This window comes from Anastrepha obliqua, chromosome 1 (genome assembly GCF_027943255.1).
Source record: "Anastrepha obliqua isolate idAnaObli1 chromosome 1, idAnaObli1_1.0, whole genome shotgun sequence".
Lineage (NCBI taxonomy): Eukaryota > Metazoa > Arthropoda > Insecta > Diptera > Tephritidae > Anastrepha > Anastrepha obliqua.
The window spans coordinates 134,009,745-134,029,392 of record NC_072892.1 but is presented as its reverse complement, the minus strand read 5'-3'; the positions used below and the strand labels follow the sequence as shown (position 1 = coordinate 134,029,392).

General features: G+C 35.7%; 4 protein-coding genes across 4 annotated transcripts; 2 read left to right on the top strand and 2 right to left on the bottom strand.

Annotated features, from left to right (window-relative positions):
* Positions 1-593: 593 nt before the first annotated feature.
* Positions 594-2,337, bottom strand: LOC129236185 (BTB/POZ domain-containing protein KCTD9). The gene is made up of 2 exons (XM_054870422.1): positions 1,673-2,337; positions 594-1,522 (listed from the first exon to the last, which is right to left on the bottom strand). Exons 1-2 carry the CDS (start codon positions 2,264-2,266, stop codon positions 1,076-1,078), a joined length of 1,041 nt encoding a protein of 346 aa, XP_054726397.1. The 5' UTR covers positions 2,267-2,337; the 3' UTR covers positions 594-1,075.
* A 93-nt stretch (positions 2,338-2,430) lies between these two features.
* On the top strand, positions 2,431-3,824 carry LOC129236186 (Golgi to ER traffic protein 4 homolog). The gene is made up of 2 exons (XM_054870423.1): positions 2,431-2,962; positions 3,041-3,824. The coding sequence occupies exons 1-2, from the start codon at positions 2,594-2,596 to the stop codon at positions 3,707-3,709; spliced, it is 1,038 nt and encodes a 345-aa protein (XP_054726398.1). The 5' UTR covers positions 2,431-2,593; the 3' UTR covers positions 3,710-3,824.
* A 1,416-nt stretch (positions 3,825-5,240) lies between these two features.
* Positions 5,241-6,808, bottom strand: LOC129236183 (uncharacterized). Its single transcript, XM_054870419.1, has 3 exons — positions 6,150-6,808; positions 5,696-6,068; positions 5,241-5,613 (listed from the first exon to the last, which is right to left on the bottom strand). Exons 1-2 carry the CDS (start codon positions 6,715-6,717, stop codon positions 5,806-5,808), a joined length of 831 nt encoding a protein of 276 aa, XP_054726394.1. The 5' UTR covers positions 6,718-6,808; the 3' UTR covers positions 5,241-5,613; positions 5,696-5,805.
* Positions 6,809-8,759: 1,951 nt separating this feature from the next.
* LOC129236182 (protein Tube) lies at positions 8,760-11,596 on the top strand. Its single transcript, XM_054870418.1, has 2 exons — positions 8,760-9,409; positions 10,343-11,596. The coding sequence occupies exons 1-2, from the start codon at positions 8,998-9,000 to the stop codon at positions 11,428-11,430; spliced, it is 1,500 nt and encodes a 499-aa protein (XP_054726393.1). The 5' UTR covers positions 8,760-8,997; the 3' UTR covers positions 11,431-11,596.
* Positions 11,597-19,648: the final 8,052 nt, after the last annotated feature.

Here is a 19,648-nt window from a genome sequence, read left to right as displayed (position 1 = left end):
CTCACCTCTTCAGTGTGGTTAGTTCAACATGAGTATGAATGGGAAAACAGTAGAGGGCTAACTGAGGAATGCCTATTATTACGCATGTTGAAATGAAACGACCACTCTACTGTTATGTTAGCAATAGCAAAGTACGGCCAAGTTTGAATTGCCTTTGCACAAGGTGTGTCAAATATTTACGAATTAATTCTCGTTTGATTAATCAATAAAAGAAGAAAATAATTTATTTTTCAACTTTATATGCATCATTAGAGAATCCAATAATTTGTATGAATCCCTCTTCATAGGTATTATAAAGTGGAGGAATTGTAATTAGATTTTCTTATTAAATTTGTTAGAAATATTAGGAATAAACAATAAAATACAATAAAAATAAGCAAATTCATTAAAACAATCGAAATGACAATATAACAAATAATCCAGACACCCACAGACGACACAGAGCTGATGGCCTCTGCAGCCAATGCTCAAACATAATTTTAGTACTGGTATTCATACCAGTCACTAAATAATAATAATAATAATAATACAATAAAATATTAGAACATAGAATATTAACCTAGAATTAACATAATTCTGAATTATAAATCTCTCGAGTCACAATTATGTGCATATACAGCATTAATACTTTTACGTATTTTATTATAAAGTATTTAATTTGGACATGTTCATGACTTTCCACACGTAGATGTGCATGTACGATGAAAAACTCTATACAAAAAAACCCGTTATATGTACGTATGTATATGTGTATATGTTAAGTTACATTATCTTTATTATTATTAAGATGCGGTAATATGGCCATATGTAATTAAAAAACAACGGCTGACTGCAAATTTTTTTTCAGTCATTGGTAAATGTTTATATGAAAGTTCTTAATTTTTAATTGTTATATTTATGATGCTTTTACAGACTATCACTATTATGTTTCCTCCTTAGCTGAGCCGGATTATTTTTTTTTTTTTTAATTTTTATTTGCTTCATACCAAATTTTAAGCACAAGCAAGAAATCGATAGCATTTCAAATCACAGGAAAATTAAGGTAGGGAATTGCAACATTCAAAGTAGCCACACCTCATCGTATGGCCTGAGCCATGTGCAATGGTGTCACCATAAGCGTCAATTCGGCATCCTTCAAATTGGCACCACGCAAATTTGCCTCTTGCAAGTCACTGCCCGATAGGTTACAACGTTCCAAATCTGCGCCGGCAAGCACAGCTGAACGCAAATTACAATTCTTCATGTTAGCATCTTTCAAATTGGCGACACGTAGATTTATCCCTGCCATATTGCTACTCTCCAAGCAAGCCCCTTTTAAATTTACACCTTCCAAATTCGTACGTACACCGGTCGGATCTTCGAAATTACAACCGCGCAGGTTCGCACCCTCCATATTGGCGCACAAACCCTTCACCGATACTAGTTGCGAACACTCCAAATTCGCAAAAGCCAAGTCGGTACGTTCCAAACAGCAATAAGTCAGATTTGCATGCGATAAATTACACCGTTGCATGCATGCATACTATAAATAAAATAGGTAAAAATTAAATAAATTATAAATTTAATAGTGTACCGTAATATAAATAGATGGCTTTTAATTACAATTAAAGGTTGATATAAAGTTACATATTGGAAACCATGTTTGTATACTGCCAGAGATAATGTCGCCTACCTTAAAATTTATATTACGGAAATCTAGCTTCCGCAAGTCGGCACCAGCCAAATTCACGCCCTGGAAACGCAGTTCACTAGCATGGGGAGTTTGTATCAGCGCTTTGATAACATCCCGACGTGTAAGTGGCATATCGTCTATAGGTCGATTGATCTGGGCAAGTTGGGGCTCTAGCTGGCTAATAAGCGAATATATACCGAAAAATCTTGCTTCTTCCAATACACCTTCCAGGCTAACATTAGCGTCAGCAATCAGTTGCCCATGTCGCAGATAATTGATTATTGGTTCAAAGTAGTGGGCACTGCGATCTATAAGATACGCGCCTTGTTCATCCTGCTCACTAGGCAACATGCCGTCCTGCGAAAACATGCGTGCCAACATACTATCAGGCTCCTTACTAACCAGTGTACATAAGGTGGTCACATACACCTTTCCACCTACATTCAACTTCACCCACTTCGATGCAGGAAATTTGGCATCACTTTCACGCACCACTTCTGTGGAAGGTTCCATTTCGACCGGTGATTGGTCCGATTTCAATGGAGGATGTGTGCTTGCTCCAGATTTATAGCTACTGGTTGCTAGTCGCTCCATTTTCTGAAAATTACCTCTATTTTTATAATATATTTACAAAAGATAGGAGATAAACAAACTGTATAAACAGATAGACAGAGAACTTGAAACATACATACATATTTATGTATATATTTATTAGTATATGCCATTTTTTTCTTGTTATTTAATTTTTCGCAGTATGTCATAGAAACGTCAAAAGAGCCAAATGTATAGAGTGTCGAACAGATGTGTTATAAGTTCACTGAACACGGCAAATTTTCGCAAAGTGTATAATTCAAGGTGTCGAAAAGACATTAAAGACGCAGAATTTTAATTTAAAGCTATTTCTACACTCGTACAACAACTATGACCGCAACTGCAGTCGATCGTGGAGGACAACGGGGCGTGGGCCGTGTGCTTGTTAAGTTGGAAAATTCAATTGAGTCGGGCAACTATTATGAAGCACATCAAATGTACCGTACATTGTATTTTCGCTACACCGGTCAACAGAAATACACCGATTGCTTGGAGTTATTGTGGAGCGGTGCAATGAAGCTTGTTTCCAAGCAGCAGGAGACCAGTGCTGCTGATTTAGCTCTACTGCTCATCGACACCTTAGAGAAGCGTGGTAGTGCTGAGTCAGACTCCAATAGTGACGGTGACTTATGGATTGATCGTTTGGGCACTATTATTGGACGGCTTAGCGCTACAACTGTTGAGCGCGAGACTTTGGTAGTGAGTACCCTTATTTTGCTTCCTTCGCTTTTTTTCTACTTTTTATCAATGGTTCAACGCAATTTCTTCTATGGCTAGAGTCGTGCAATCAAATGGAGTAGCGATATGTCCGGCAACTCATTGGGTCATCCTAATATGCATAAAGCCATCGCTCAAGTATTTTGGGCCGAGGGAAATTATGAGCAAGCTCGCCACCACTTTTTACTTAGTCGTGATGGAAATCTTTGCGGCCGCATTTTAATCAAGATTCACAAAAACAAAGGCTACGATAGCGAATTGGACTTATTCATAGTGCAAGCAGTACTACAGCAGCTGTGTTTGAAAGACCGCAAAACTGCTGAAAATACGTTTACCTCTTTCGTCATAAATCATCCGGATATTAGGCGTAAAGAAGCTCCCTTTAAACAACCACTATTGAATTTCGTATTCTTCCTGTTTCGATGCATCGATACAGGACGGAATGATGCTTTTCGTACTTTATGCGATTTGTATAAACCCAGTTTGAATAGGGATTCATCATTTGAGAAGTATTTGGTAAAAATAGGAATACACTTCTTTGGTGTTGCACCACCACCTTCAGCGACCGGTGGTGGTTTAATGGGTGGCATGTTCGGCGACTTATTTACTAGATTATTCCAAGGATTTGACGACGATGACGATGAAAGCGAAAATGGGCAGCATCCAAGGCCATGCACGGATGCACGCAGCCGTATTGGAGGTGCAGCGAATGCCACTGATTTGGACTAGCATCTAATGAATATTGCCACATGATTGGACTTTGGACAGAAGGATTTATGTTTTATTATGTTTGTGTGAAAAAATAAGCTTCAATAAATAATACATTTAACTTTTATATGTTAAATATTGTATTATATAAATATATATACATATGTACGTAACGCGGGTTCAATCGATCTTCATATCCAAAAAAAAATTAAGATATCGAAACTCCTGCCTTAAAAAAAACGAAGGCGTATTTCCATCTGTTAACAACAATAAGATAACGGCATACATTTTACCTTAATATTACCAATATTTTCCATTAGGAAACGCTTAAAGCTTCCACGACCACTATGTTTTCCGGAGTTTCCCATTACACATTGTATGGGTAATGAAGGAATGTGTGTGGCATTGCACATGACTCATTTGATGCAAGTGTCATAATCAAAAAAAAAAAAAAAAAAAAAATCGAGAAAAACAGTTTCCTAAGTTGAGTTACTGCTAATAGATATCTCCATATATTTTTTAAACAAAATTTCTGCATATTATTCAAGTTTTTTCTGTATTATGAGTGACTTGTACGAGTAAAGGTATTCATTTTTGTTCTATATACGAAAAACGCTCACAAATAATTTCATAGTTTATGAAGTTAAGAAGTGTTAAATTCGGTATAGACCCAATTACATATGCACACGCACATTTTGTTAAAATTTAATTTGGGCCAGCTGCTAATTTTTGTAATTGAACAAAGGCAATGAAGTAGCTCATATGGTAGTAGCATATGGACTGATAAAAATTTAGAATTACCTTTTCATGCTGCTCTTGGTTTTTATCCCATCTCAATAATATTTATGTCAGATCTATATCAGACGAAAGGAATCGGGAATACTCAATTTGGGCATGTTCAACTGCTTCACCACGCCTTTAAAGACAACCTCCTGGTACACTTTTGCCCGGCCTTCACCACTGTTTGCAGAAATGAAGAGAGGTAACGCTTTTGCAAGACTCTCCCTACCAAGCCATTACGGAGGCTGAATGGTGGTCCCACTGAAGCCTTGAAACAATATATTTTGCGTTTTTATAAGTTTTAGCATAGATTTTGCCGTTTTACTTATTAAAAACTATTCAACTGTGAAAATTTTCTCATCTATGAAAATAATATTTTCATGGCCGTTCACAGCGTGCCACCGAAGATGTTACTTTCATCTGTCGAGTCTAATTTTCTTCAACTGCGTTGTCAAAATATGATCAATTGATCTGGTCGATACATTCAATTCCCTGGACATGATTCTCTGCTTTCTAAGGGGATTTCTGCAAATTCTTTCTCGAACGGCATTTATGGCTGCACTAGTTCGAACCACCCGAGGAAGACCACTTATTTTTCTGTTTGTCACTTCAGACGTTTGAAACGATTGATTGTGCGGTAAACAAACATTCTCCAAATATTAAGTTTTTTCAGCAATTCTAAATCTAAATCTCACTTGTATGTAAAGCAATCACTGCAATGCGATTTTCCTCACGAAAAGCAAAAATAACGGCACTTCTTTCTGCGAATTTATTCTTCCATATGCATCGTAAAATTTGTCACAGAATTTATGGCAAGACTAAGTACTAGTCTATTATATCTCGACTATTTTAGGATTTTACATACAAGCGTTTTGTGAAGCAAATTACAATACCCCTAAGCACAAATGTGCAAGGGTATAAAAGTAAGGTTCAATAAGTAGTATACTGTTCAAAAGTCCTTTTATATACATATGTATGTTTATATTTCAAATTTAGGTGCTCTCAATTCAATTTCCTACAAAATATACAGCTATAATTCTTCCGACTAGAACTCGTTGAAAAAATAGTGAATACAATATCAAATGTTTATAATTTTACCAAGTTCCACAAGCTTGGGAGCTGAAAAGTCTTGTGCCAGTCAAGAGCTGAAAAAATCCAACATAAAAATAAATGCATAATCCAAAAGTAAACTCAGTTGTCTACAAGACTTGAGGATAATCAACCCACCTTATTATTTTATGTACTCCAAATCCTTCTTACATTTAATTAAAGATTCAAATATTCATTATAAATACTACGTATCGCTAAAAGTAAAAACAAAGTTTTAATAACAAAAATTAATTCTGCAAAATGTTTGCAGTGGAATTATTATTTGCATTCCAACTGCAACTAGGGCAGAATTCCAGAGAAATTTCCCCTTGCCTTATATGTAAACAAATGCCCGCATCTTCTCCTGTACTATTTGACGAAATCATTTGTCCTAATTCTGCGTAACTGTGTTCATTTGTAACCGTTGTTAATTGTGCCAGGTCTGCCGTTTGAAAATCTTCATCGAGGATATCGGACCATGTATCATTACAAATAGACGATGTAACGAGATCTGAGGAAAAATTGTCAAAAATGTTACACAATTGCATTGAATCATCAGGATGATAAAACCCCTCTGTAATTCCTACGCTACCATTATTTGAAATATCCGATGTATAAAGAGGATTTCGAACGAAGTCGTCATTTTGTAAACCCTTGTCCATGTTGGCTACATGCTGCGAAATGTTTGATGATGGAGAACTGTCTCCATACCCAGGAGAACTCAACATCGGTGAATTCGCATTCGACGACTGCTGCACATGCATTCGAACATTCAGAGCTTTAATAAGATTCTCTATTTCTTTGTGATTTGTTATAACGCTCTGAAAATACCTTTTCTCCCGCTGGAGTTGTTCAACTGCTTTCATTTGCTGCTTCAAAGCCTTCTTAAGATGCTTGTTTGCCGCCCGCACTTCCTCCAACTCCTTCTCCATTGCCTCTAAATGTGCCTTTTTCTTGCGACGATTTTCCCGTGCTAACAAAGCGTTTCTGTTGTGCACATTCGGGTTGGGCCGTCTGGTTGGCATACGACCTTGCTGGTCAACCTTTTGCCCGATTTTAAAAGCTGAAATTGTGCTTTCTTCGCTCTCACTGGCGGAGCTCGACTCTGACAACACATACTGAAGACCATTGTGCTGCAACAACTGCTTAATATCGTCCATTTCGGTAATATAGCGAAGGAAACGGTGGTGGAAAATTTTATAAACGGGAATCTTGTTTATTATTTTGATCACTAAAAAATTGCCGCTGCTACTTTACCTTTTATAAACTATCTTTTATTTTTATAATCAGACAATTTCGCCTAAATTACGCCACGGATGAAAAGAAAATGGCGTCGAATTAGAAAATAATATAGAAAAATTTTTGCATCGTTGCATTTAGAGTTGCACAGGGTTGCTTGAAACAAGTTAGTGCCACTACACACTAATAACTTTTAGTTGGTCAATTATTGTATCGGGTTCGAAGAGCAGGCTATACAACTTTTATAGTAAATCTATCACTAACTTAAAATAAGCTTAAAATTTATATATCTTACAATTTTTAATTTTTCCATAAGTATTACCTCAAATGAGTAATTTTAATTTTTTTATAGAGATTTATAAAAAATATGATTTATTTTTTATGTGTTATGATGTGAAAGTCGCCTTTATTGTAGATCATAAAGCCCAATATGGGCAACTATGGCTATATTATTATCTCTAACTAAGATAAATAAATCGGATATTACCATTTTTTGTGGTTTAGAGATAAAACAAGACGAATGCATGCATATGCATATGAAAATATATTCATATATGTATACGAAAATAAATCTACGGCCCTTTTTTCCTTAATAATACGTTCACATATACGTAGATTATCTTCTTTTTCGTGCTTAAGTCCCATTTCGTAATTATAAAGCGAGATTTTCCATACAAAATTTCTCAAATGTTAAGTAAAAAAACAAAAAATATGGACGCCGGCAAAGAAAACAGCTTTGTAGACATAATTGTAATACTTTTATTTTTAAATATTATTAATTATGCATTCATATTACAGAAAAGAGAAACGCCTTGTCCTCTTATTACTTATATATTATATTATAAAATGTAATATCGAATTTCGAATGCATATTGCTGCCATAATTTTGTAAAACCTCAGTAAACTCCGTTTATTGATTTCCTCCGACTGTTTATTACTAGCAACCAATTACGAAATTAATGTAACTATTCCTTCTCCTTGTCTTTTCTGCATGTCATTAATAACAATTAAACAAACTAAAAACTCCAAAATATTCCACCAAAGCAAATTCTATGAAGAAAAACCTTTCAAAACAGTATTGACAGCTGATTGTCAATTTTTCAGGTAATCTGTCATATGTGAACGGGTAGATTAATTATCCGTCCACATGATATTTCAAAATCCATCAAAATCTTTACTAATCAATGCGTTGAATATAATTCTGGGTGTATTTTTACCGATAGAGATAATGGATAATTCTTCCAAGTACAACACAATATTTTTCAAAAATTCCCACATGGTTGACGAAATTTTGCAAAAATTTCTGAATAAAAAGCATTATTATAGCTAAGAAATATATTGAAAATATTTGTTATTGTAAATTTAAATGGTGTATTGTAAATGTAAAGTCAAAGATATTGTTTTTTATTTCAATACGCTCAATACAAAAGACTATGCATGCACACCATGACACACTTGACAGCTAGTCAGCCTCACACCAAGGGTGCCTGTCAAAAACTAGGAAGAAGATTGTTTTTATTTGTATTTTTGTAGCATGAGTGCAAGTCTTCAGTTAAGCGTGGGAGCGTAAACACGAATAGTAAGTACTAAAAATAAAGCAAGTGATATTTAACCATCTAGTGATCGATTTCATAGGAATTATTGTGAGACTTTTTAAATTGGTGAATATTCAAAAACAGGCCTATAAGAACATGTTTTTTCATATTAAATAAAACACCAACCATATGCAATTATTCTCTGTGAAAATTCTTTAGGTTTCCACGATTAATTTTCTCTTAGGAAATTTACCGAGCTACCGAAAAACGAACACAACTTTAACGAATTCGGTGTGAAAACCCCTCTTGTACATTACATATGGAAAATTAGAATTGACCAACGAAAAAACTCATATAATTTTTACCTTCAAAGTGAATTAGGTGTATTGGCAACATTGGTGCGAATATCTTTAGAAAGTGTAAAGAAAAATAAGGAAACAACGAATACTAAGAGGGATAGGAGAACACGTAAAGATCGAATATTACAACAACCGCTGGACGGCCAATCATCCACAGCAACAGCAGTTACTGGAACTTGTTGAATACTTTGGAAATTCCATGGTATGAAGTATAAAGGATTACATAGAGGACAACAAAATTGTGAACCTCCACACTAAAAGGTTTCACTCCCACTCCGACAAGGGGAGCGTGCAGTGAAAACATAAAATGTACACCCGTGATACAGAATTGCGTCGACTGCAATCCAACGATGTAAACCGGCTTGCGGAGACACTAGGGTTCGATGGTGGGCGGAAGTTAATGGAAACTATACCTAAAAATTGGACAGCCCAAGATACAGTCTATGTGGGCGATGCCGCAGCGCGAGGCAGTCATAAATGGAACGGTGAAATCAAAGGTTTAGGCGTGGTAGAACTAAAATATAAGCCAGAACAAATACGTTTAATAGAAGAAGCAACAAGACAAACGAGTGGCTGTTATTTTGCTGAGATATTAATTCAAGAATGGAGCACAAGCGGACGTAAACATGAGCGCCCAACAGTTGGGCTACTGCTACACTTGCTGATAAAGGCTGACCTGTGGAATGCAGCAGATTTTGTAGCGGAACATTTTCTTAACGGTAAGTAACAATAGTGTTATGAATATCATACACAATGCTATCATACAAGATTTATGAAACCAAATTAGTAATAAGTGGACGACGATAGATATGAATCGATAATAGCATGCACATATAGAAACAAAAAATCCCCTCATAACTACAGAGGGATTTCTAAAAACAGAAAATGTAATAGAAATATTCATATGTTATGTTGCAGCTGTTGTTACTGCATAAAATATTTCGCATCATTTCTTCAGGAGTGTAATTGAAATGCCAGTTTTTGCCGATGATATTACCTCTTATCAGTGGGCGAAGATTCTTGCATTTATGTTAAAGATAAATTCAACAATTTTGTGTTAGTCGTGACCGTAATTTATTTTACGTATTATTTCTTTCTTCTTTTGCTTTAATGCTTTATTTTTCTTGTTCACTGAAATGAGTTCCACCCAACATTTTGGTTGTATCAACTATTCAGACATCTTGATTTTTACACTTTAACCTCAAAATAACGAAATTTATTATTTGTTTGGGGAAATATACAATGTAACCCTGACCATACTAGCATACTGGCTGCTAGGGCCTTCGAGTTATAAATAAGAAACAATATTTAAGAAACAATGTTCCGTTATCAAATATGAAGCCTCTCACTTGTCAACTACTGTTGCGCATAGATTAACATAGAACATTTTGGGTATTCTCAAAAGTGGCGTAAGTGTCGGAGTTTAGAGGTTCGCAGTGTACTATAAAATTCATATTATGAACTTTAAACCAACAACATCAGACAACGTTTACCATATTCTTCTGAAGAACCTACGTACTACCTTGAAAGTACCTTTGATTTGTTAAATATGTATGTATTCATATTAGTAATCTAAAAAACGAAAAATACCTCAATTTGTTTTCCGTTGATATATAATATTATTTATGTCTTAATTCTTTTCCAATCAACAGAAGCACCGCCCGATCGCCCGTTAGAAGGGCCTGGAGCTAAGGTAGACATATCAATACCAACAGAATGTTTGGGGAGTGTGGCGGATTTCGTGAATGACTCCGCAGGCTATCCAGACACAGAAACACTCAATGACAATGCTAACTGCGTGAATAGTGTGACAGATCACAATCGAGATTATTACACGAAATTTCCTTTTTTCAATAAAGACATGAATGGTGGGGCTCCAAAACCGCCACCTCGAGCACAACGAATGGCACGACAACAAAATTTGCAAACCCATCAACAAAAGTTGCACTTACAAAATCAGCAACAAGTTCTACGAGCAGAAACTAACAACGTTGTTGCTACAGCAGATACTAATGATGGCAATTTAAAGAATCATAGCTGTGAAAACCTACAAATATCAAAGGCGCAACATGATTGCAATTCTGCTGCCGTTAGCAGTGCCATAACGACACACAATATACCGGAATTAAGTGAATTACTGGAAGTTAATAGTAGCCATCACTCAACAATTAAGTCAGAGGAACCACATAACGTCCCTATGCTTACACTTCTAGATCCCAGTACTGAAAATTTATCCGGTGTTCCGGCTCTAAGTACACCAGTCGTTGCTTCAACATCAAATGTTGCGCCGATGTCATCGTTGGCATGCGCTTCAGGTGGAAGTTTACCACTGATAACTGAACTCAATTTAGATACTAATAGCGGTGAACCTTTGAATATTGATAAAGGAAACAGTTGTACTTCAAATCAGGTACCACGGCAAAATACATCACAATTGCCAAACCCTTTAAGTGATGAAAGCCAATGTAGTAGTTTAAGCAATGATAGTTTCGACGATGATGGCGAAAATTGCTTTAACGGTGTAAATATGTTAGATGGTGGCAACGTTGATGCTGAATTGACAGATGGGAACTCAGGTGATCAAAGCCTGCCATGTTTAAGTGTTTTTGGTCACCAGAGCCCAAGCAATGACTCCAGTTTGACGACTGTAACATGTACAAGTGGCGATAATAGTTTTGAACTGAGTTTGAATGATTCGAGTTCTACTTCTACAACCGACCCCACTGCGCAAAGAAAGTAAAGTGGTATTCATGATTGTGACACTCATGTTAATAAAGAAATTAAAATAACGCTTGAAATGCGACTGTGCTAGTCAATATTATGACATTGCATTCCAAAATATTTGTGAAGCGTTACATGCGTTGGTATCTATTGGCAGAAATGTTTGCATTAACGCATTGCATTAAAAATATTTATTATTATTATTATTATTATTAAACATAGTATTAAATACAGTGCCTAATATCTAAAGAAATAGAGTACAAGCAGCTTAGGCCATCGACTCTTTAGTTTAATGTTAGGTGGTAGGTACATATGAAGTACGTGAAATATAAATATAATAAGAACTAAAATTATAGGTTACATACATTATTACAAAATTTCATATACTTAAATTGCTTTCTTGGATGAAATTATATATGCTTAGAATGTTACGTGATGTTACATATTTTAAAATAGACGCTGGGTTCGCCGAGCCGAAGTGTTTTTTCCTTAATCTCTCCAAAATTAAGCATTCGTTGAGGAAATGCTCCGCTGATGCTAATCTGGAGCAGAAAGGACAGGAACCAGGAGAACCTCCGGTGAGCAAATGCTGATGCGTTACGTTGGTGTGGCCGATCCTCAGGCGGGTAAAGATTGTTGATTGGTGACGGGTTGTTTTTGTAGGGTAAACTACTTTACTACGATCTGGGTTGGTACTTTTGTATTTGTGAAAGAAACTGCGCCACTCTATGTCCCATTTTGAAAGTATGTGTAGCTCTATGTGTTTCTTTAGGTCTTTTTTATCTAAAGTCGCAAACTGGAACGTCGGTGCTGCTTCAAAATAACTTGCAGCATGATCGGCAAACTCATTTCCAGTTATACCAGAATGACCAGGCACCCAGAGCAATTTTATTTTATTTGAGTATTTGATGCACATGTCGCGTATGTGGGAAACTGCTGTGGTCAAATTGTAAAAGTTTCTGACTGCTTTCAAGCAGGAGAAGCTATCAGAACAAACGATAAACCTCCCTTTGTTTTTAATAGCATATTCAATAGCTTTGTAAATTGCGAATGTTTCGGCAGTAAACACGGACGAGTAACCGGGTAGGATTCCCCCGGATATTGTTTTCCCATGCTCAGTAACAACTGCAAATGATGTATTATTCCGTTTTGAGCCGTCTGTGTATATTGCTGTGTAATTAAGGGATTTGTATTTATTTATGAGCTCCAAAAATCTTTGCTGGTATACCAGTATACTAGTATTTATCTTTTTTAAGTTGTGCAGAGATGTGTCAATAGTATTATCCATCAGCAACCATACAGGTAGGTTATTAATTAAGGGACAACTTTTAGGAGGAAAAATTCCAAGATTTTTTGCGTAAGCAACACATCGTCGCAGAGTGGAGTTGAGTTTAAAAGAGCGTTTGTGGCGAGAAGCTACAACCAGGTTTTTGTGAATATCCCTGTTCGTTGAGTTAAATAATTTTGGAATGAGCTGCATGGTAGATTCGTATACCCTCTCTTTTATTGCAGGGAAACCGCTTTCACCCAGGATGCATAATATTGGAGATGTTGGAAAAGCATTAATGCTACGACGCACTGCTGCATGATATGGCGCTTCCAGTAGTTTAATATTGGAGTTTGCACACCAACCAAAAATGGGCAGGGCGTAATCAATTTTGGAGAGAATTAAGGCTTTTGTAACATTAACTAGCGTGTTGGTATGAATAAAAGAATGCATAGATGAGAGATACTTAATTATATTTAATCTTGACAAAAGCTGTCTTCTTAAATTAATACATTGATCCCGAAAAGTGAAGTTTTTATCAAAGTAAACACCTAAAATTTTTAAACAATTTACGCTTTCTATAATATTATTATCAAAAGTTATTTGAGGAAAGTTACAATTCTTTTTTTTACATATGTGTAGTATTTTACATTTTGGGATAGATAATGCTGCACCAAATTGTAGTCCCCATTTTTTAAATTTATTGAGAATTTGACAAAAGGTGATTTCCACAATGTGGGGATCCTTAATATGAGTATAAATTATTGCGTCATCGGCGTACATAGTTAGTTTTACATTTTTGATATTCATACACATTTCGTTTAACTTTTCAAATGCTATTATAAATAAAACTACGGATAGGGGAGATCCCTGTGGAATACCATTAAAAAGGCAATAGGATTCGGATAAATTATTGTTCACACGAACTCGAAACCGGCGATGTGTCATAAAAGCCTTTACGAATGCAAAGGCTTTTTGACCAATCTTCCATGTAGCAAGCTGCCTCAGTACAGCATGTATTCCCACACGGTCAAATGCCTTTTCAAAATCAGTTGCTAGAATGGTAACATGACGTTTCGTACTTAATGAATCAGAAACAAAGTGTTGAATTTGTATCAAAGGATCCATTGTACTATGATTTCGTTTAAAAGCAAACTGATTATGGCTGATAAAACCATTTTTTGTTATGAACCACATTAATCTCACAGCCACCATTTTTTCCAATATTTTACTCAAACAACTTAGTAGAGAAATTGGTCTATACGAAGTTGTGAAGTGGGGTGATTTTTTTGGTTTGGCTATCGGAATAATAATGGCAGACCTCCATACGTGCGGGAATACAGATGCATTGTAAATACTATTGTAAAGTTTTAGCAGCCTTTGTTTGGCTATTTCTGGCAAATTAGAAAGCATCGGATAGGCAATCCTATCAAAGCCAGGCGTTTTCCCTTTTGCATGCTGCAATGCAGATTCCATCTCGGAAAGAGAAAAATTATTTTCTAAGTATTTGGCGGTAAGAGATATATTGGCAGAAGTGTATGCTGTGGAAAGCCAAATTTCTTTTTCATTTGTATATTCCCGTGGAAAATTACTATCTTTGGAGTAATTAGACCAATACTGGGCAAACAGCTGTGCCATGGCAAAGGAATCTGTTACAACGTTGTTGTTGGATATTAAAGTTTTAATTTGGCTTTTTCTGACTCCGGCTAATAATCTAATATCAGACCAAATGTTTTTTGGTGTTGAAAGTGGGGAAATTTTGGACGTAAATGATTCAAAGCTTTGTTTTTTTGACTCTTTAACAGCCCTCTTAAATAAAGCATTTGATTTTTTGTAATTTAGAAGGTTGGTTACAGTCATACAACGCTTATAAATTTTCCAGTGCTCTATTTTTTGAGTACGCAGATTTTGCAGGATTTTGGTCCACCAAACGGGAAAAGATCTCGAAAATTTATTTTTGGTTTGAGGTATAAATTTATTGGCCGCTGAACGTATTATTTTTGTCAAAAACGCTGTTTCTTTATTAATATTTACGGGTGAAGATAATTCATTATTGGCGACTAAGTCGACAATTTCTGATTGATACGAGTTCCAGTTGGCTAGGTCGGTCTTAAATCTAGGAATATGCTTGAATTTTTCAAAGGTTAAATTTGTTTGTATAGAGATAGAAATGTGGAAATGATCGCTACCTCTTAGAACGGAAGAAATTTTCCAGTGAGTTCGAGGCTTTAGTTGGGGAGAAATGAGAGAAAGATCTATATTAGTAAAAGAAGAATGTGTAGAAAAATGAGTAGGTGAGCAGTCATTTAGTAAAATGAGTTGATGCTGAAAAATAAAATTTTCTAAGACCAGTCCCCTTGCATTAGAATTTTTTGCACCCCACAGAGGACTCCATGAGTTGAAGTCACCCGTCCACAAAACAGGAGAAGGAAATTGGGAAAATAAATGATTTAATTGGGATTCAGAAAATTTTTGTTGTGGAGGTATGTAAGAGTTAACTAAATAAATGTATTGGTTTATATTTATTTTAAGTACCATAGTGGATATTAAACTAACAACATTGATAAATTCGTGTGGAATGTGGGATTTTATTAATATACCAATACCTTGTTTGTTGGATTGTATATTTGGTAGGTTTGAGAAATAGCCAATGTATTGTCTTGGGTAACATATGGTATTTGGATCTATATTGTATGAAAAATGGGTTTCTTGAAAACATATTATGTCGGGATCTTCTTCTTTGATTAGTAGTAGTAGCTCATTGTAATTATTATGGTAACCGTTTATATTCCATTGAATGATTTTTACTGACATCATTTAGTCTTTTATAAAGTTGCCCTTATAGAAGCGGGAAGTGTTTGGAATATTTATAAATTTTCGAAACAATTATCAGTTGAGAGGTCTTTTCTAGTACTGACGGTTTTTTTAAGATAGTAGTCGTTATTTTTTAGTAAGTTTTGAGTAAAAATGGATATTGGTGATTGGAATGGCAAAGTATTGGTATCTGAAGTTGAGCTATGTTGTGGAGAGGAATAATTTTCAGCAGAAATAGTAGGAGCAGCGTTAGGGACGCTACTAGAGGTGGGTAACTCGGTAAGATTGGTGGAGTTTTGTTTTTCGGTACGGTTAATTTGTGTTGATGATGTAGAAGAATCTGTCGAAATTTTATTTTCAGTGTGTTTTTTATTATTTGTTCCGGAAGGTATATTATCTGCGGATGAGACATTTTTTGTGACACTAGCATAGGAGCTGAGCCGTTGGGAAAGGGGTAAACTATTTTTATATTTGCGGCGCGCTTCACCAGTACTGCATTTCTCTAGGGTTTTAATCTTGAGGATTTCCCTCGCCTGGATATATTTGGTGCAGCTCCTGTCCGAAGATGGGTGCTCTTCGGTGCAGTTGGCGCATTGAGTACGGATACACTTGTCAGGATTGTGAGGTGGAAGGTTGCAATTATTGCATGTTGCATTACTATTGCACCGTTTTTGGGTATGTCCCAATTTTTGGCAGTTTCTGCAACGCATTGGGCTTGGGATATAAGGTTGAACCTTGACTTTGTACCATGCGACTTCTACGGTGTCAGGAAGCTGGAAAAGATCAAAAGTTAGAACAATTTGACCGGTATAAAAAGTTTTACCCTCGATTTGGCGGGTAAATTTGTAGACACCCGTAACGTGTTGATCTTTCATTTCTCCGATTATTTCGTCTTCCGGAACGTGCTTTAGACAAGGCGAGTAGATAACACCTTTCACTGAATTCAATGTCTCATGTAACTTAACGTTAATGGGACATAGGTTAGGAAACGATTTAGCTTTTAGGAACTTATCTGCGATTCGAGCGTTGCGGGTTAAGACGAGTAAGTTACCGTCGCGGAGTTGTGAGATTGAGTTTATCTCCGTCGAAATAGCTTCGATCGATTTTTTGATGGCAAAAGGGCTCAACTGAGAAAGAGGCTTAGTATTGTCGGCAGAAGATATAATTATAAATTTGGGGTTATGTGCTGTAGGACACTTTTTAGGGAGTTCGGGAAAAATGTCTTGATTTGGGTTTGGTTTCTTTTTCTTCCTTGTGGGATTTTCCAGGAAGTCTGCTAATGCTGAAAAGCGATTCGGTGACCTATCTGGAGGTCCCGGCGCCATTATTGAGCTTGTTTCTGATTTTTTGTTTTGTTTTTTTTTTTTATACTATTGTTTTTACACGTGTGTCTAATGTCAAAATGAAAAAAAAAACACAAAAAAAACAAAAAACCCAAAGGCGGGAATAAGCACAAAGTAGATGAAGCGATTAGAGGAAAGTTTACAAATGTATGTCACGGAATAGTCACTGAGAAAAGAAAAGACGTCCGAACGCTTTGAGTGATAGTCGGTGACTGTGTGCATTAAAAATATAAAATTACTTGTTACATAGTATTTGCAAAATCAAATGCAATAAATACATTTTAAGACAAGCTTAAATCAAATTTAAAAGCTATAATGTGAGAGTTTATAAAATTTAAGTAACCAGAGTTTAAATTCATAAGACATGTAAATTGTAAAATATAGCGATTATTTTAAAAGAAATATAATCCATAATTTGCTTTTTCGTATCTAATAAGAATACAAAGTATTTCTACGTTCTTTTTTACGGTTTTTTTTTTTTTATTAAGCACTTAGTAAATATCAACGAAAACTTTCGTCCGTGTATAATTTTGATGCATGTAAAGTTTGGAAATTAATTACAATTCAAAAACATTTAATTAGTAATTAAAAAGTTTGTAACTTAAAAGCAATTTTGTGCAATTATATTTAAAACGTATTGCATGTTTTGGAATATGAAACAGGATTTGTGAGATTGAGTTAAACTTTTTGTTGATTATAAAATGTAACATTTACCGTATTTAATATAAATAAACGCTGTAAATTATGATAGTGTTATCAGTTGTTTTAAAATAGGGGTTTTCAAATATAACGAATTTAACGTTTGACGAAATGAAGGATTCAATCATTTTTCATAGTGAGCAAATAAAAATTAACCAAAAGCCAATATGTGGTGCCAAGTTTTTGGTGGTAGTTGGTCTATTAATGGCAAAAGTTCGTTGTTGTTGTAACTACATTATTACTGCTATGTTCCGACGACACATAGGTTCACGAACTACTATACCTTTTTGCAACGGCGTATTCGTAATTCACTTTGGCCGCTCTCCTTCTTGTTCTTGATGCCTTTTATTATTATTTGTTGTGAATATCAGTGATAGAGAAACAAAGTGAGTTAAACAAAGCTTTTACTTTATTTTATAAAAGATTGTTTTAATTTATTCCCTACATTTTCCAGCAATAAGAAAGTGCCACGTGGAAACAAATGGCGAAAGGGTGCTGATAGACTTCCAAAAATGGTGTGTGATTTGCAGAACCAAAGATTTGTGTATCCTTTGGTAAAGGCATCCCAAATAGACTTCAGGTCCATGGTTAGACTAGTACTAGTACTAGTTTGGCTTACACCTTCGTTTTGAATTGACAGCTAATTTCAATAACTTTCGTAATTCGCAAACTAACTGAAACTGCATTACTTAAAAATTAAGTGATTCGCTTTTAAAATTTAGTATGGACCGTGTTCATATAGACAGGCTGAATCGTTGAATCTAGAAAAAGGGGTTAGACGCAGAAGTTTAATCTGCTACAGGTTTCACAAAGAAACTGCGATTACTGGTTTAGGGGATTCTGCTGTTTCCGTGGCGCCGCAATCTGACGACGGATTCTTATAGAACTCGACAAAAGAAAACGAAATGAAAAAGTAAAATTTTTTGATATTTCGCTTAGTTTTCGAGATATTTAATAAAAAAGGTCTCAAAATGCCCTTTGGAATATCACTATAATTTGCCTATTACACTATATATTTTTTAACACTTCAATAAAATTCACGAAATATACACTCACACGCGTGTTTTTACTTATTTTTATCCTTATATTCGAATTATTTCTATTAAAATTAAATGCAAATGCATTTGTCCATGCAGTGTCTTTCCAATTTTAAACGCGAGTAAGAAGAAGATTGGAATGACGACAGTATGGTGTTGCCGGATGCCTGCGAATGAAACAAAAATATGAACCAAAATATGAACAAAAATTAAGTATTTAAGTTTAGTGTTAATGTTGGGGATTAGGGTTATTGTGCCTCTTTACCACATACACGCATATGACGTTTTAATTTTGGGTTCAATGGTTTTAACACGGAAATCAGTTCTACGCAAAAATACTGTGGATTGCGTAGCCGGAGTTGGACTGATGAGGGTTATTTTTTTGAAGCGCGGCCGAAGGCCGCCCACGCGAAAAGGTATTCTACGCAAAAATACTGTGGATTGCGTAGCCGGAGTTGGACTGATGAGGGTTATTTTTTCGAAGCGCGGCCGAAGGCCGCCCACGCGAAACGAAGTTCTACGCAAAAATACTGTGGAATGCGTAGCCGGAGTTGGACTGATGAGGGTTATTTTTTTGAAGCGCGGCCGAAGGCCGCCCACGCGAAAAGGTGTTCTACGCAAAAATACTGTGGATTGCGTAGCCGGAGTTGGACTGATGAGGGTTATTTTTTTGAAGCGCGAAAAGGTGTTCTACGCAAAAATACTGTGGATTGCGTAGCCGGAGTTGGATTGATGAGGGTTATTTTTTTGAAGCGCGGCCGAAGGCCGCCCACGCGAAACGAAGTTCTACGCAAAAATACTGTGGAATGCGTAGCCGGAGTTGGACTGATGAGGGTTATTTTTTTGAAGCGCGGCCGAAGGCCTCCCACGCGAAAAGGAGTTTCATTCATTTTTCATTTCGTTTTCTTTTGTCGAGTTCTATAAGATTCCGCCATTAAATTATTTTCAACTTAAAATTACAGAAAAAAATACTGCAATTTTACAATGAATTTTCTACTGAACATCTCTGCATACGAACTTCGTTTTTATTTCAGGTGTACGGCAACACCAACTTTGCGCTAAATTAGTAAACTTTAA

Bases quoted from the DNA above. Each gene is read 5' to 3' on its own strand.
- LOC129236185 (XM_054870422.1), bottom strand. From the start codon at position 2,266: ATGGAGCGACTAGCAACCAGTAGCTATAAATCTGGAGCAAGCACACAT. The intron at 1,523-1,672 runs GTAGGCGACATT...TTTTATTTATAG, and splicing joins TCCGTAATATAAATTTTAAG to TATGCATGCATGCAACGGTG.
- LOC129236186 (XM_054870423.1), top strand. From the start codon at position 2,594: ATGACCGCAACTGCAGTCGATCGTGGAGGACAACGGGGCGTGGGCCGT. The intron at 2,963-3,040 runs GTGAGTACCCTT...TTCTATGGCTAG, and splicing joins TTGAGCGCGAGACTTTGGTA to AGTCGTGCAATCAAATGGAG.
- LOC129236183 (XM_054870419.1), bottom strand. From the start codon at position 6,717: ATGGACGATATTAAGCAGTTGTTGCAGCACAATGGTCTTCAGTATGTG. The intron at 6,069-6,149 runs GTAGCGTAGGAA...ATTTTTCCTCAG, and splicing joins ATCGGATATTTCAAATAATG to ATCTCGTTACATCGTCTATT.
- LOC129236182 (XM_054870418.1), top strand. From the start codon at position 8,998: ATGTACACCCGTGATACAGAATTGCGTCGACTGCAATCCAACGATGTA. The intron at 9,410-10,342 runs GTAAGTAACAAT...TCCAATCAACAG, and splicing joins AGCGGAACATTTTCTTAACG to AAGCACCGCCCGATCGCCCG.